The following is a 15,912-nucleotide window of genomic DNA, read 5'->3' on the forward strand; positions in this document are numbered from 1 at the left end:
CCCCATACGATGGCAGGCAAATGTCGCCAACGACAATGACAATGACAATCGGCATAACCATATGGCAGGCATCCATGGCATCCCCGCTCTCGCTTTCTTTTGGGGCCTGGAGCTGGTAGCTGGAACTGGAACTGAACAAAAAAATAAACAAAACAAAATGAATTATCAAAGTGCCAGTGAATAGATTCAATTTCGATTATTTTAACTTTCTTAAGCGATTACATGCATAAATCGCAGCTTAGCACGGAGGAATTTAGTTCCAAAGTTGAATTTAGATTTATAAAAAAAAAATTAATACATTAGAATAATTATTTAATTAATAATAAATAAAAAATATAAACGATAATTTTCAACATTTCCCCTATAGAAACTGTGGAACTGGAACAGGGCAACTCCTTTGGGCGCTTAACAATTTACTGGGGCAAAAGGGAAAACTTTTCATTGCTTTTCTTTTGCGGATTAATTAACATTTATAATTATGTATTTATGTGCTAAAATGCTGTCATCTGTCATAATTATAATTATCGATTGCTCGACTTTCTATGTGCACAGGCACACGCCCCCCAACCGCCTGTTCTGCACTCCCATTGCCACTGCCACTGCCACAGCGCTCTCCTCTTATCATTGAGGCCATTCTGAAACTCCATTTCCATTTACATATTTAACTGCAACTGAATCAGGCCTCAGTTTATAATCGATTTCAATTGGCAATTGCGTGTTAACTGCTCGAGCAATGCCGGCATTGCTCATATTGTTACTGGAATTGGGTACACAGTATCCATATGATAATATGGATTATAGCCAGCTATAGCTAGCAGTGAAGTGCAGCAGGATGGGCGCACCCACAGGGTACATATGTATGTATGTATGTACATACGTTCTGGATTGATCCGTTGATTGATTCATTCATCGTTGGATGCTTCAGTACGTATGTATGTATGCTTGGCATACACACTCAATGTGTTGTTGTTTTGTTTTGTTGTTGTTGTTGTTTTGTTGTTTCGCGCTTCAGAAAAGTTTCCAATTTTGTGGCTCATTGACATGATTTCTGAATAAATGTACATGCATACATACATATGTATACAGATTTTTATTAAATACTCGACATCCACATCTTATGGCTGTTGTCTGTTGGCTGGTATTACCCCACGCTCCTCCCTCTGCTGTCTAATCAACCCGCACCTCGTACCGCGCGCAAACAATTGGCGCCGTTACCATTGCTGTTGGCTGTTGCTGTTGTTGGCCGCTCCTTTCACTTTATAAGTGGAGTTTATCAAATGACAATTGAGGAAGAGCGAGAGTTCAAGTAATTGCAAAGCAACACACACACACACACACATAAAAATTGCTGGAATTACCTGGGTCAAGTAGTGAAATTGTCCTTAATACTACACTACACTGCACTGCACAACACACAGGCCACTCTTTACGGCATAGCAAATGTCCATCAGTGGGTCGCACTTATGCGCAATCTTTTTGTTATTTTTTACTCGATACTAGATATTGATTATAGGATATACTCGTAAAAAGTGAACCCTTTTTGGCATATGATTATACTTATTATATGTATTTGTAAGCTTAAACGAAGGCGCAAACCCCAAGTCACAGTAATTTGCATCCATTGCATCTCCATTTCGCCATTCCGCAATTCCAGCATTCCTGCAGAACCCTTCTTAACAGCGATACTCAATGTGCGCCGCGTCATGTGAGAGAGCGTGCCCAATAGGATGTGTATGAATAGGCGCGAAGTGTACGTATTCCCGCCACGCGCGCTCTCTCTTCGGAGCTTATTTCGCTCGTACAAACTGCAGACACAACAGCAAATTTAGTTCTAACTGGATGTGTGTGTGTGTGTGATAAATAAGACCCGAAAGAGAGGAAACACAACAGCTTATTATAGTTTCATCATGGGGCGAGTCTCTCTCTCTCTCAGTCGTGAAATTTCGGATATGTAGATATGTACTCATAATGTAACTCATATGAAGAGGGCAGGATCAAGATCAACAGGCGGTTCGTTACATACATATGTACATATGTTCATACATTGTAAAATATTCTGCAATCACACTTAAGGAGATTCCAATCGTAAGCGCATACAAATAAGTCAACATTAATTGACAGGATTCATACATACATACATATGTATGCAGGTATGCATGTACATATTTCAGAGTGTCCCGCTCTTAGGATCCACATACAATCCCGTTTTCTCTTTTTTTGTGCCAAAGGAGTTTTTTTTTTAATGATCGTAGGAACGATTGTAGTTAGGAACATCCAAAAATGTGCCAGAATCGATTGTAAGGCATACATACTTTGTGCATATGTATGACATGTATGTAGCTGCGACATATTTATGTATTTCAAGTGAGTTTTAAAGTGGAAAGTGACAGCGCGCAAAGCCACAAAACAAAACAAAAAACTTAAACAAAAGTATGAATGAAGTGAATGGACGGACAGTAGGGGAAAAAAGCGAGGTGCCGTTGGTTGGTGTCGGGGGCGGTTTGCGATGCTTTTCAGGTAGAATCCCAATCACGGCGTGATGAAAGCGAGAGTGGGCGAGTGCGCAGCAGCGGCACGGCACCGCTTAGAGTAAATGTCAGTCAATCGGCGGCGTCAGGTAAGGCGCCGAAAAAAATCAACTTCAGAAAAACAAAACACACATCGACACACACACACACACACATACACACCGAAAAAGCACAGGCCGAACGGACAATGGATGGCAGAGAAGCTGTGACAGGCGGAGGAGGAGGAGGCAGCCTCTAACTTTCTTTCTTCTTCAATATTTTGTTGAGTGCATTGTTGTTGTTGTTGTTGTTGCGCTGTTGCTGCTGCTGCACGCCCACATCATCACAATTATCTTCTTATACCCTTGCCGCCGCGGCCAGTTGACTGTCGATAACATTTGACGAGGGTTTGCGGCCAGTGGATACAGTGGGCACCATGTGTGACCTGCATGACCTTTGCGACAAGTTCTGTGCACGGATGCACGGCAATTTCTTTGGGGATCGCTTGGGTTTATATCCTAATCCAGGTTGTGCCAGGGATTTCCCAGGGAGCTGGCTGTCCGGTGCACTCAATTATAATTGATTATAATATCGATATCGATAATTGCACCCAAAATTTTGTACAGGCGTTTCGCATAGTTTTGTTCCACTGTGCAACGGGACATGGAGTTGTCATTGTATTGTGGGTTTATTGTGACTGTCGACTGGTTTCGTTTTAGTTTTGTTCCCCCTCCCCAGCCGACTTCTTTGAAAGAGGAGAGAGAGAGTGAGGGAAAGAGAGAGGATGGGGTGGGCGATAGATAGACAGCAGAAGAAATTTAAGTAGAAAGAGACCGGAGCTGTACTGTACATGGAGAGAGAAAAGAAACAACAACGACGCCGACAAAGTATTTGACGATTCTCCCGACGCGCCCGTTTACTCGCCGCCCCCGCCGCCCTCGCCCACTTTCACGTGTCCGCCCATAACTTACGAATCCTCCTTTTCCCCTTGCAGATGGAGGAGACAGCTGAGGTGGATACGGATGCGGCGCCACGGCGCAACTCCACGCCCTCTTCGTCGGCAGCGGTGCCGGCGAGGATCACCACCAGCAGCCAGAGCCACACGCACATCTACAGCCAGACCGCCTACAGCCAGCCCATTCGGCCCATGGCCAGCTACAGCGAAAAGGCGGTGGGCAGCTCGCCCAAGCATCTGGTCAGCACCCTCAGCTCGCCCATCGAGCAGATCGGCTGCAGTGTTTCGCGGGAGCATGCGCTCAAGCATGAGATCGAGCAGCTGCAGGAGCAGCTGAAGGACACCGAGGAGCGGCTGGCGTCGGTGCGCCTCCAAAGCGATTCGCTGTCGCAGACGCAGCGTGCGCTCCGCGACCACAACGGACGCCTGCAGGAGGAGTCGGAGATGCTCAAGCTGGATGTGCAGCATCTGAACGAGTGCGCCGGCGTGCTCAGGTCGGAGCTGCAGGCGGCGCGCCGTGACCGAAGCGACGCGCTGCAGCTGCAGCGCTCGCTGCGCGCGGAGCTGGAGGAGGCGCAGCAGGAGCGGCGGCGTGCGGGCGAAAGCAAGGACAAGGACACACGCGTCATACAGGATCTGCAGCGACAGTGCCGCGAAATGGAGCGCATTCTGATGCGCAAGCATCCGGATTCCGTTTCGGCGCTAATAGGTTTGTCGTCTCTCTCCCGTTTCACCCCCCCTCCTTCTCCTCGGCTGACTAATACGAGTATTCCCGCCCTTACCCTTCCGTTTCGTTTTAGTGGCCTCCAAGAGCTCGGGCCTCTGCTCGCTGAATGACCAGGAGAATGTGAACAGCCGCAAGCTGCTGGAGCAGCGCATCGCCCAGCTGGAGTCGGACGCCAAGGAGCAGGATCACAAGGCACAGCAGATCTTGGCCAATGTCCAGGCGCGCTTCAACTCGGTGCAGTCCAAGTACGAGACGCACATTGCCGACCTGGAGACGCAGGTCCTGAGGTGAGCTTCAGCCCCGAACCTCCCCCCATCGATGGCTAATCCATCCCATCTCTGTGTGGTTTGTTTTTCTCTCTCTCTCTCAGCCTGCAGGAGATCAACACGAAGCTGAACGAGCAGATCGAGTCGCAGGTGCGCACCTTGGACCGGTATATGCAGAAACGAGCGGACAGGTTCTACAACAACTGCACACAGACGGAGGCAGAGGCCGATGGCCCCACCACCACAGCTGCCATTACCACGGCCACGGGGACCCAAACGACAAACGGGACCCGCGATCACAGCACCAACACCATTGGCTGCCCATCGCCAGCGCTCCTGTGCCAGCAGCAGCACCACCTCCATGCCCAGCAACAGCAGGCGCAGCACTCGGCCAGCAGCAGCACCAGCAGCACGGCCAACTCCACGCCAAATACATCGCGCCCCAACTCCAAGCAGAGCGGTGCCAGCTCCACCACACAGCGTCGGCCCCTGGCTGCTGCGGCTGCTGGTCAGCAGATGCCCGTGTCCAAGCTGCCAATCTCACAATCGGACTCCACGCTCTCCGTTCTGAGTCACAGCCACAGCCATGGCACGGGATCGGGTTCGGTATCGGGAACGGGATCGGGACCGGGGCTGGCCAGCAAGGAGGAGTCGCAGCTGCTCAGCTCCGTTCGTGGCATGCGGGTGGACTTGGCCATCAAGAACAAGGCGATGCAGCGGCTCACACGGGAGCTGGATGAGTGCAAGAAGACCATACGGAAGCTGCAGCGGGATAGGGAGACCAGCAATCCAGGTGATTATCCCAGCCTCTTCCACTGTATTTGTATCTGTAACTGTAACTCTGCATGCGCGCGCGCGTGTGTGCATGCCTCCCCGCCTCCCACCACTTTTGGCTACTTGTGGTTTGGCTGTGTGTTTGTGTCACTCGGTCGACGATGGATGGCCGGTAATTTATGGACTTTCTCTGCTCGGCCGGCACGTACACTCGACTCGACTCGACTCGGTTCGGCTCCACTCCCGCTCCCAGCTAGCCAGAGACGACAAATAAATTGCTGGAATAAATCATTGTACGGCTGTCGACTCTGTCGGCCTTTTGACCACTTTTTGCACTCGTTTCAAACGGCAATTGCAGCCAAGCGATCGACCGCCAGTCAGCCAGTCAGGCCCAGCTGTAAGCTCAGCTAAGCTGCGCAAGCGTTAAGCGGCCAATGCCCAAGACCAAACACGTTTGGCTAGCCGGCTAGCAACTCCAGTGCCAGTGCCAGTGCCAGTCCCAGTGCCAGACCCACTCCCAGGCAATGGCTCTGGCTCTGGCTGTGTGTGGCAGTGGCAATCGCAGAGAGCGTACGGCATCTCGGGCACTTGGTTATGTCACATGCTGCCTGCCTGCCTGCCTGCTGTCTATAGCTTGTTGTTTACATTTGCTTGATTTGGATTTGAATTTGAATTTTGTTGCTGTTCGAAAAAGAAAATTCGAAAGCGAAAGTCAAAGTCAAAGACGCTGTTTCGGGTTTTGGGTTTCGGGTCGCTGGACGATGCCGCCTGGCTGGGAATCGGTGATCGCAGATCGAGTCTGTAGCCAGGCCAGCATGCTGGCACAAGTTTTATAATTTCATGACTTGGTGGTCGCAGCTGTGACAAACAGCAAAGTTTATCCTGTATATAGCAGTGGTATTAAGAGTTTGATCACTGAATATGTGATAACTGATCAGTGATCACTGATCGGCAGCAGTTAGCTAGCATTTAGCTCTTGGTGTACACTTTTAATTTTTTTTTTTTTAATTTTTTTTTCTTTTCAATCGAACTACTGCCATTGCTCGTCATGTTTTTGGTGCTTAAATATTTACTTCATTTAGTAGCTCGTAATCCTGATTCCAAATGGTATATCCGTACCCCAATGCTATAGAAAATATGATTCGAAACCCTCTGCTGTGCTGAGAGATAAATAATAATTAAATGAGCGATTCCTAAATGTTTTTGCTTTACGTCTGTCTGACTGTTCACAAATCAGTTAATAGGGTACAGCAGGCGTCGGCGTGTCCAGGCCCTGTCTTTGCTTTCTTGTTTCGTTTTTGGACGTTTTTTTTTCTTTCTTTCTTGGACGTGCGTTTTGTGGGCTAATTAATGAGCCGTCGCTCCGTCAAATTTGCTTTGTTAATAATTGTAAATGCCAAAAGCGGACAGAACACAACAGCCGTCGCATAAATAGCATCATCAGCAGCAGCAGCGGCAGCAGCAGTGGTGGGCCACAAAAAAAATGTTTTAATTTTCGTACGCGCGTGTAAAAATGCAAATCGCTCTTCATTTCTTTTTGGGCTCCCGTCTGCTGCCCCCGACGATTATGCAATCCATTTGTGAAAACGTTAAATTCGTAACAGAAATCACACACAAAACTGGCGGGGGGGGCGGGCTCAATGAACCCTTCGGGCACTTACATAAGCCGTGACGGGAGCGGGATTCACCGATGAATTCTTAAGCAAATTTTCTTTTTAATTTCTAGTCAAATATTTAATGTCTTTCTTTCACAGGCACCACCGCCAAGTGCCAGGCGAGTGGCAGCGGCAGCGGCAGCAGTGGCGCCTCGGCACAGCGTCGTTCCAGTGTCTACGATCATTATCCCGATCATATTCCAGCCGCCACTGACAGTCAGGCGCTGAAGGAGGCCCAAAATAAATACCGCCTGCTGGAGGCTGACTACAAGACGCTCCACGACAAGCGATTGCAGGATGTAAGCCAACACAGCTAAACAGCCGCCCTTCCCCTCAAACTGATCTCTGTGTTTTTGTAGCTGAAGACCCTGCAAAGTGCCCATGAACGGGAGCTGGCCACCTGCAATGAGACGGTGCGCATTCTCAAGCAGCGTCTGAACGAGCGGGAGGAGGCCTTTGCCACCCAGAAGCGGCGAAAGGTGCCCGTCGACTACTATGCACTCAAGGCCAAGGTATATCCCCCAACAGACAGCAGCTTAGCCAGAACCCAGAACCAAAATCAGAACCAGAAACAGACCCACACCCAGACCCAAATTCAAGTCAAACCAATGGCTCAAACCCAGAGAGACAATCAGGACAAACAGCCCCCCATACGACAAAACCGACTGAAAAATAATGGTCTAACTAAATTTCGTTAGATTCTCAAGACCAAATCGAGGTTTGGATTTTGATTTTGATTTAGATTACTTTTATCTTTCCTTCTCTGTGCACGAATTGGGCCTTGAGCGAGCTCTATTAACGCGTTTGTGTGTGTGTGTGTGCTTCACAGGTGTCGCTGTTGGAGCGCCGTCACTCGGAGCGGGAGGATCGACTGCATATGCTGGTGGAGGCGCTCAGCAAGGGACGTCTCAATGGTGCGCTCGAGGATCTAATGCAGGAGAACAACAATAAATAAACACTCGAATGTGAAACTTCACTCGCAGAGATACACAATTAGATTATAGTATTTGCCATGTTCAATTCAAAGCCGTCGTCCGACCAGTCAGCCAGCCAATGTGTCCAGAGTCCGTCGAAAAACCAAAAGAATATCTAGAATTTCGTTGAAGAACTATTTTAAGTCAGAATGGGCAGAGGACCGGAAACGGGAACGGGACCCATCCAAGATTGCAGCTGAAAAAGAAATTTAACTAAAAAAAAAAAAAAAAAAAAACAATTTCTGCCTGGAATTAATTTAAATTTTGGACTAAAAATTAAGTGTGTGTGTTCAAAAGAAAAACAATAAATGATGAATTGATCAGCTAGCCAACAGTTTATATAGATTTAAGATTTGATTTCCATGCATTCCAGCAGCTGCAGTCTCCCCTGTCTTCTTGCCTTGGAGGATTTAAAGAGAGTATTAAATATATATTTAAGACTAAAGCTAATTTTATTGTAGTTGTTGTGCTTGGAGCAGGCAAGCAAAGTATTTTAAATGTCAGTGTTTGAATGTAGAAATTTAATTGTTCAAAATTAATACACACACACATACACATAAGAAAGAGAGAGAGAGACATAGAGAGAGGCAACACGCATAAAAAAGAAAGAAACAACCAAATGATGATCCCATAAATGAGAGAGAGAGACAACCTGTTGCATGGTTCTGTTCCATGAAATGAAAAGTGAACAAAGATGAAGATGAAAAAGTGAAAGTTGTCCTCCTAGCAATAAGAACCCAATTATTGTATATATATATATGTATTTATATAGCCAGTACTTACACTCGCACCGATATGGCAGCGACCTAAATTTGAATATTATATATTTGATTTGTATACCAAAGAAAAGGAGCGTAGGATGCAGTCCTAAGAGTCCCAAAAAATTTAACGTTTTACCAATGTACACGGGTCGATTTCCCTTTTTTTTTGTACCCCAATCCAGTTATTGTGTCTAGAGTTATGCGTAGAAAACTTTAAAAAAGTGAAAAACAAAAAGCAGAATCAGAACCAGAACAGAAACACACACAAAAAAAAAAAAGAAACAACACGAAAACAATCCACAGGAAGGTTCGAAAACGGTAAAGCCCAAAAGTAGAGATTAAAATACGAAGAAAATTAAAATAAAAACTTTCACAGTATTCTGAAATAGCCAAAAGATTTTTGTTTGTTCTTTTCCCGCGCCACTTGCGAGAGAGCCCGCTTTCGGCTATGCAGGGATCATGTCCGTGGTTCTCATCAAGGGTAACGGACTGCTTCGCCAAGTGCATCGACTGGGAGCTGCATACGAACCTGGACAGCTTTCAATCGCGCCCATCTGAGCCGGAAGCATGGAATTCAAGGGGCGTTCCCATTGTAGGAATGTCCAAGGAGCCCGTGTGTCATCGTTAGTTGTGCATTTAGAGAAATTCATAAATCACGGCCGAGGAAAATATGGAAAGGCAGGAAAGGAAATATGGAAGAAATCCGTCACGCAGACCAGTCAGGGCAGGGACCCCTATCCATGAGCCATAGAATTCATCTCCAACTGATTGAATTAGTTACGAGGATTTATGTGGCACCTTCTGTGCTTTTAACTCAGCCATAGAAGGCAGCAGGCAGCACGCCCCACGATCTTCAAATATAAATGAAAATTACGAGTATTATTATTGCTGCAATTGTATTTTTATTTTGGTTTGTTTGATAATATTCGAGAGTACAATTAATTTGATTAATTCGATTATGTATGCGGATGGATATGGTTGGATAACTGCCGATGGCTCGGGCGATCGATCCCCATTAACAAACATCAACATCATCATAATCATCATTATCATATGTGCTTCTTGTGTTTTTGTATTCTTGTGCATTTTAGCACATTTGTTTGTTCGTTTAGAGTAGAAGTTGCATACATATATTGTATATATAGAATAGATACATAGCTATAGCTATAGTTATAGTTATAGGTATGGGTATATGGCTAGACGAGTAAGTTAAGAAGCTGACAATATGATCCCAAACAACAGCAACATTTAAGTGGCTAAGAGAACAGCAGTGATTAAGGTACAATACGTCATTGATTAAGGGGAGGATTGATAATTTATGGACACACAAACACTTAACTAGCAATACTTTGTCTATGTCTATGTCTGCTCTGCGGCAAGTGTCCAGTTCAGTGGCTCCAACTTCAGGCAACTGTCTCCAGACTGCAGCCGTCTCGGCTGTCACTCCTTTAGCTCCGAGGCCAGCCGTGGGACAGCCACTCCGCTCCGCTCTGCACGCGTCAATCCAGTCGACTGTTAGCCACGCGTGTGGAGGCCTGGTGCTTTTATAGCCAGCGGGGGTAGCCAGCTTTGGTCACAGTTGCTCCGTTGAGTGCACAATTTTACGGCCAGATGCCCATCTAAGTACAGCCAACAGCCACCAGCCACATTGTTCATTGCGTTCTAATTTGATTTTGATTGAATTGAAGTTATCGGAATTGTGCACTCGGGGCCAGGCAAGACCTCCCAGTCTAGCTGGGTACATTTGACGTCATGTCTTTGAGGCAGTAAATGGAATATTATCTATTACATGGCAGTCGCCTCATCCAAGACGACAGTGTTCGAGTCCGAGTGACGTCAGTGGCGAATTTCATTCATGAAAAATTCTGTAACAGCCGCAAAACTGGTAGGGAGGGGAGCATTAGGCCCACTTGAGTGGAGTCCGCGCGCGTCTGCGCCACAACGAAGCGTCGTGGTGCAGTGGTGCACATGTGCGATAAGCGAAATTCAATCAATCAGGAGAAACAAAAGCAAATTGAAGCCCATCGAGCAGGATGAGCAGGATGAGCAGCCGGAGCAGGAAGTGCGTGGGCTTTGGAACTCCGCACAAATTGTGTCCAGAGAATAAACTTGCGGTTGGTATTTTTTGCTATAAAAACGGAGACCTTCCACTGGTTGATTCAGTCAAGTTCTGAAGCCTGCTGGTGCAACAGCAACGAACCAGCAAACATCGTACCGGTAGCACCTGAACGGAATCTCTCAGCCAACCCAACTGCAATGGTCGTGCAAGCAAGGGAGGTTGAGGCTGAGCGCCCTGCTGCTGCTGATGCAGCTTGGATGCTTGAGCCTGGTCCTGGCCAACAGCAGATATTCCTGCAATGGCAGTGGCAGTGACCGCGACTCAGCCGTCTGCAGCAGCCGCCAGTGGGATGGCCGCAGTCTGGAGGAATACGATGAGCGGCTGGTTTACAGACAAGACCCGGAGCGCGCACAGCGACGAGTGCCTGTGCAGACCGCGGCCCGCGACGATCGTCGGGACGAGCGGCGCGAGGAAACCAAAGTGCGACTGGAGGCCAGCCGAGTCCTGCGACAGGAGGTGGTGCGCTCCATCAATCGGGACTCGCAACGAGTGGAGGATAGGACACGGGAGGTACGTGAAGGCCGCGTGGAGCGAGCAGAGCGACAGGAAGAACGCCAACGATCCAGGGCAGAGGAACGAACAGCTGTCAGACGCGATGAACGTGCGGCCCGTGAACGAACCGAAGCCAGACGATTGGATGCATCCAACGAGAGACGTGTGGCTCGAGTTGACTCCCGAAATGCCGAACGAGTGGAGCGAGACAGTCGTGTGAATTCTTCCGATGGCCGTCGCGATGCCAGAGCTAACCGAGAGAGCAGCCGACAGACAGGTACAGACATAGATGACCTACGACGAGTGGAACGACAAAACTCACGCAGAATTATGCCAGAATCGGGACAACGAGTGAACCGTGCATCACAGCGTCTGGTGGAACGAGAAACGAATCTTCGAAGATCGGAACAAGATTTACCAAGGCTTCAGGAGCGAGAGTCGGATGAGCGTGATGTTGCAAGGCGCTTCGCCATGAGCGGTGAGGAACGAGTGGGAGAACGACGTGAGGAACGAGCAGTGGAAGGACGTGAGGAACGAGCAGTCGAACCACGTGAGGAACGAGTACGGGAACGACGTGACGAACGAACAGTCGAACGACGTGAGCGGCAAGAACTTTCACGAACATTGGAACGGGACATGTCCAGACGTGGCGAACGCGAGGAGCGCGAGAGAGACGAAGTCAAGCGCCTGGACGCACGAGAGGACATGCGACAAACAGAACGACTCGAAACGCGACGAGTTCAGGTGCAGCGCGAAGAGTCCCGCAGTGAGAAACGTGAGGTGTCGAGACGTGAAAGCCGCGAGACCCTTCGCAGGGAGAACAAACGGCGAGAGGAACGTGATGAGCTGCGTTCAGAGGAGCGGGACGCATCCCGGCAAGTGGAGCGCGACGAAATGCGTCGAGTTGAGCGGGAAGAACGGGCTTTCCGAACTGAGGAAAGGCGTGACATTGATCGCAGGGTAGAAACCGCCGACAGGGAAAGCAGGCGACATGTGGAACGAGAGGGCCTGCGACTCATCGAGAGTGATGTAACTCGAGCCGATCGCCGACAGGACGAACGCGACCATTCAAGGCGTGACGAGCGCGAGCGAGTAGATGCTGGAATAGAACGTGAAAACTTGCGACGAGTGGAACGTGGCGATTTGCAAAGGGTCCAACGCGACTCGTCCAGACGTGAGGAACGGGAGGACCGTGAGGCAGCCCGTGACGATTCCGAAATGCGACGCTTGGACAGTCGCAGGGACGCACAACGTGTGGAACGTCGAGATGAAAAAGAGCGCAACGATATGCGACGCGTGGAGCGAGATCTCGCCCGACGCGAAGCTGGCGAACGTTTAGGATTAGATCGTCGCGAGTCCCTGCGACGTGAGCAGCCCCAGGGCTGGCTGAGCTACGGCAAGCGTGAACTGCTGATGACCGGTCAGTTCCTGCTCCTGGCCGCGCTCTACAAAAAGTCAACCGCCAATGGAAAGGGCCTCTCTGGTCTGGGGTAAGTGTTTGTCTGCTGTCTGTTTTAATGGCTGAAACCAATTAAATTTCATCGGTAGGAATGCGCTGGGTGAAGAGTTTCAGGGCTACCTCCAAATGATCGGCTGCTAATTCCACACAGCAAACCCAAACCCCAAAAAAACACAACCACAAACCCCCCCCACCGGACCAAGACCAGGCATCAGCACAAAGGACTACGCACCGAACCAGCCACAGGAAAGCAACGAACGAGTTTTAAGGCCGAGAGAAGAGAGGGATTCCCTCCCGTTGGGGAATGGCCAGGACAAGTCTGGGCAGGCCCGGCCCATGTGGATGAAGGATGAAGGTTGGAGATGGAGGAGCCAGTTTTCTGCCCTCCGCATCCCATCATCCCAGTCCCATCATCCCATCCACATGCATTGTAAAATTTAATCCAAACTGTTACTGTAACTAACCGACAAGCATAACGAGAATAACGAAAATATAAGGGATACTCAGTTGAGCATCTGCATCTGCATAGCAAGCACGGAAGGAGCTTCGATTCCTGGCTCTGGTTCTGGCTCTGGCTCAGAGTTTTGGGTTTGCGGCTGGCCCCTGCATAGAGCTGGCCATAATTGGAGCATTCGTGTGTGTCCGGTTGCTTGGTCGTGTGTGCATGGATACCGCAACTGTCCACTCAACTGCCACCCCTGCAACCGGCGGCGGGGGCGCATCCGTTGCATCCAGCCAGCGATGGGGGCTCTACACTCTACATGCTCAACGCTGAGCAGCGCACAAAGCTGAAAGCCAAAAATTATTATTGCGATTTTCCATGCCGTTTGCCTTCAGTCCTAGAGTACTAGAGTCCTAGAGTACCAGAGTCCTAGCTGCTTTGTCTGGCTGGCCTGTAGGAGGGATGTGTGTGTGTGTATTGGGGCTGATAAATTTCGCACATATTAGATGTTGGTCTGGTTCTATTCATCTTTTTGGGTTTCAAGAGATTTCCCTAGGTGGGTGGGGCTCGAACGAACGACCGACAACCAGCCAGTAAGCCATCCTTAATCAGTGAAACCAACACACAATTTTGCACAATTTTCATCTTTTGGGGATTATTTCAACTGTGTGTGAGTGCTGGAAGGATGTGTAAGGATGGAAACGGATGTGTGTGTGGCTCTCCAAGCAGAAGCCTTCTTCTATTCAGAGCCTGTGGGCTGTGGTGCTGTGTGCTCTGGCCTTGTTTCCGCTCACTCTGGCAAATATAAATACGAGTGTTCTGCTTGGCAAGTACGAGCACTCCTCCGTAATGGTTTGGGTTTTGACAATCCATGGCCAACACCCAAGCATTTTGGTCAGAAGATCTGTTTTGGGGGGTGGGATTGGGCTTGGGATTGGGCTTGGGATTGGGCTTGGACTTGGGATTGATGCTTCCAATCACCACAGGCAGGGGCCAGTTGTTGCTGCTGCTGCTCGTATTTTGTATTTACCAGTAGATTAAGTAGGTTAAGTAGGCCCCCCACTCTCCCAGGTTCGGCTTTCCATTTGCTGTAAAAGGGGAGGAGGCAGTGCATCGCCTTTGCCGCTGGACCAACTTTATTTATGGGTAGAACTGCAGGCTGGACTTAAATTCAATGCAATTTCTTTTGCAGTTGTTTTTATTGGCAAACGGAAGTGTGAAATATCAATACACACAGTCTCATTCCGATATTCACACAGTGAGAGAGGGGTGGAGAGAGGGGGGCAGAGTGTGCTGTAGCTGTGGCAAGTTGTGCAATATGAAAGGCGCCACAAAAGTGCAATAAACCAAACAAGAAAACATCATAAAAAATGGAGTTTTTTTCAATATTTATGCGAATTAAATAAGTGACGCGCATGGGCCAGGTCCAGGACCAGCACCAGCAACAGACACACAGATACAGTCACACATACACACACGCAGACACAGCCCACACCCCAACGATAATGGTACATGGGGAGGGGTAGGGGACTAGACCAAACAAGAAGCTCACACTGGGGGGATGGTGCCACTGAGTGGGGACTGAGTGAGGACCGAGTGGGGACTGAGTGGGGACTGAGTACTCGGGGTTGTATCTGTGTTGTGTGGCTACAGGGGACTGTTTTGTTGGAGCTGGGGGGCGGTATAGCTCTCTCTGTCTCTCCCTCTCTCTGGGCGCGAGCATTTTACGAGTATTTGAGGTTTATTTTATGCTCCCGCACACTCCCGAATGCAAAACAACATAAATTCTGTGTCAGAAATCATAAATTTCAATAAAATAAAAGCAGCGAAGCGCCAAATAAATACGTGTAGCAGTTTCGGGGGGCATGGCCAAAAAGGGGTACGGGTAGTGGTACGGGTAGGGGTAGGGGTAGCTGCTACGCTTCAGTTGGTTAAGTAAAAGCAACAGCCAAGTGCAAAGTATATGTCCTTAAAACAGACAAAAAACAACAACAACAAAAAGAAAAAACGAAAAATATTCTCGGGATGTGGAGGCCAAAGTTTTGGATACACTAGAAAATACAGCGTTTTGTTTTTAGAGTAAGCTAAAAATAATTGAAATAAATAAATGCATAGCCATTAATAATAAACATAACAATTCAAAAATTAAAATATAAAAATATACATAAAAAAATAAAAAAAAACAATTCCAAAAAGAAAGAAAAATCTTCCCAAATGATAAGCAATTCTTGTCAGAATGTTAATGTGTAGTGGAAGTTGGGAAATTAGAATCACTTGGTTCCTGGGGTGTCTAATTTCTAATTTCTGGAGAGTTCTAATTTCTCGACTGTTTTAGTTTCCGATCTTCCACTGTATTTGTATTAGATTTAAGTAAATCACCTTCAAAACGAAACATAAATATATATAAATAAATAAAAGTTTTACTTGTTGCCTAAATTATGGCTACAGCACAAAATAAATTAAATAAAAATAATTAAAATGTGACAGAAGAGTAATTAAAGAAATATTATGCACAAATATTGGACAGCAACCTTATATGGAAATATTATATTATTATTCTGTTAAGTTATCTTCCAATAAAATCAATATTTATTTTTATTTATTAAAATATGACAGAAGAGTAATTAAATAAATCTTATGCAATAATATTAGGCAGAAACATTATTAGGAAATATATTATTATATTCTGTTAAGTTATCTTCCAACAAAATCAATATTTATTTAACTACAAGAATGACAGCTAATACCCATTCAAGTGGGAACTTGGCTAGCTATGAAAAC

General features: G+C 47.5%; 2 protein-coding genes across 2 annotated transcripts; both read left to right on the forward strand.

Annotated features, from left to right (window-relative positions):
- Positions 1-3,501: 3,501 nt before the first annotated feature.
- LOC111075678 (centrosomal protein of 162 kDa) lies at positions 3,502-8,015 on the forward strand. The gene is made up of 6 exons (XM_041593995.1): positions 3,502-4,171; positions 4,263-4,476; positions 4,560-5,272; positions 6,984-7,183; positions 7,244-7,396; positions 7,714-8,015. Exons 1-6 carry the CDS (start codon positions 3,502-3,504, stop codon positions 7,837-7,839), a joined length of 2,076 nt encoding a protein of 691 aa, XP_041449929.1. The 3' UTR covers positions 7,840-8,015.
- A 1,063-nt stretch (positions 8,016-9,078) lies between these two features.
- On the forward strand, positions 9,079-13,219 carry LOC111075689 (trichohyalin). The gene is made up of 3 exons (XM_022369137.2): positions 9,079-9,120; positions 10,841-12,720; positions 12,779-13,219. The coding sequence occupies exons 1-3, from the start codon at positions 9,079-9,081 to the stop codon at positions 12,828-12,830; spliced, it is 1,974 nt and encodes a 657-aa protein (XP_022224829.2). The 3' UTR covers positions 12,831-13,219.
- The last annotated feature ends 2,693 nt before the right edge of the window (positions 13,220-15,912 follow it).

Source organism: Drosophila obscura, unplaced genomic scaffold, assembly GCF_018151105.1.
Source record: "Drosophila obscura isolate BZ-5 IFL unplaced genomic scaffold, ASM1815110v1 contig_201, whole genome shotgun sequence".
NCBI classification, from domain to species: Eukaryota; Metazoa; Arthropoda; class Insecta; order Diptera; family Drosophilidae; genus Drosophila; species Drosophila obscura.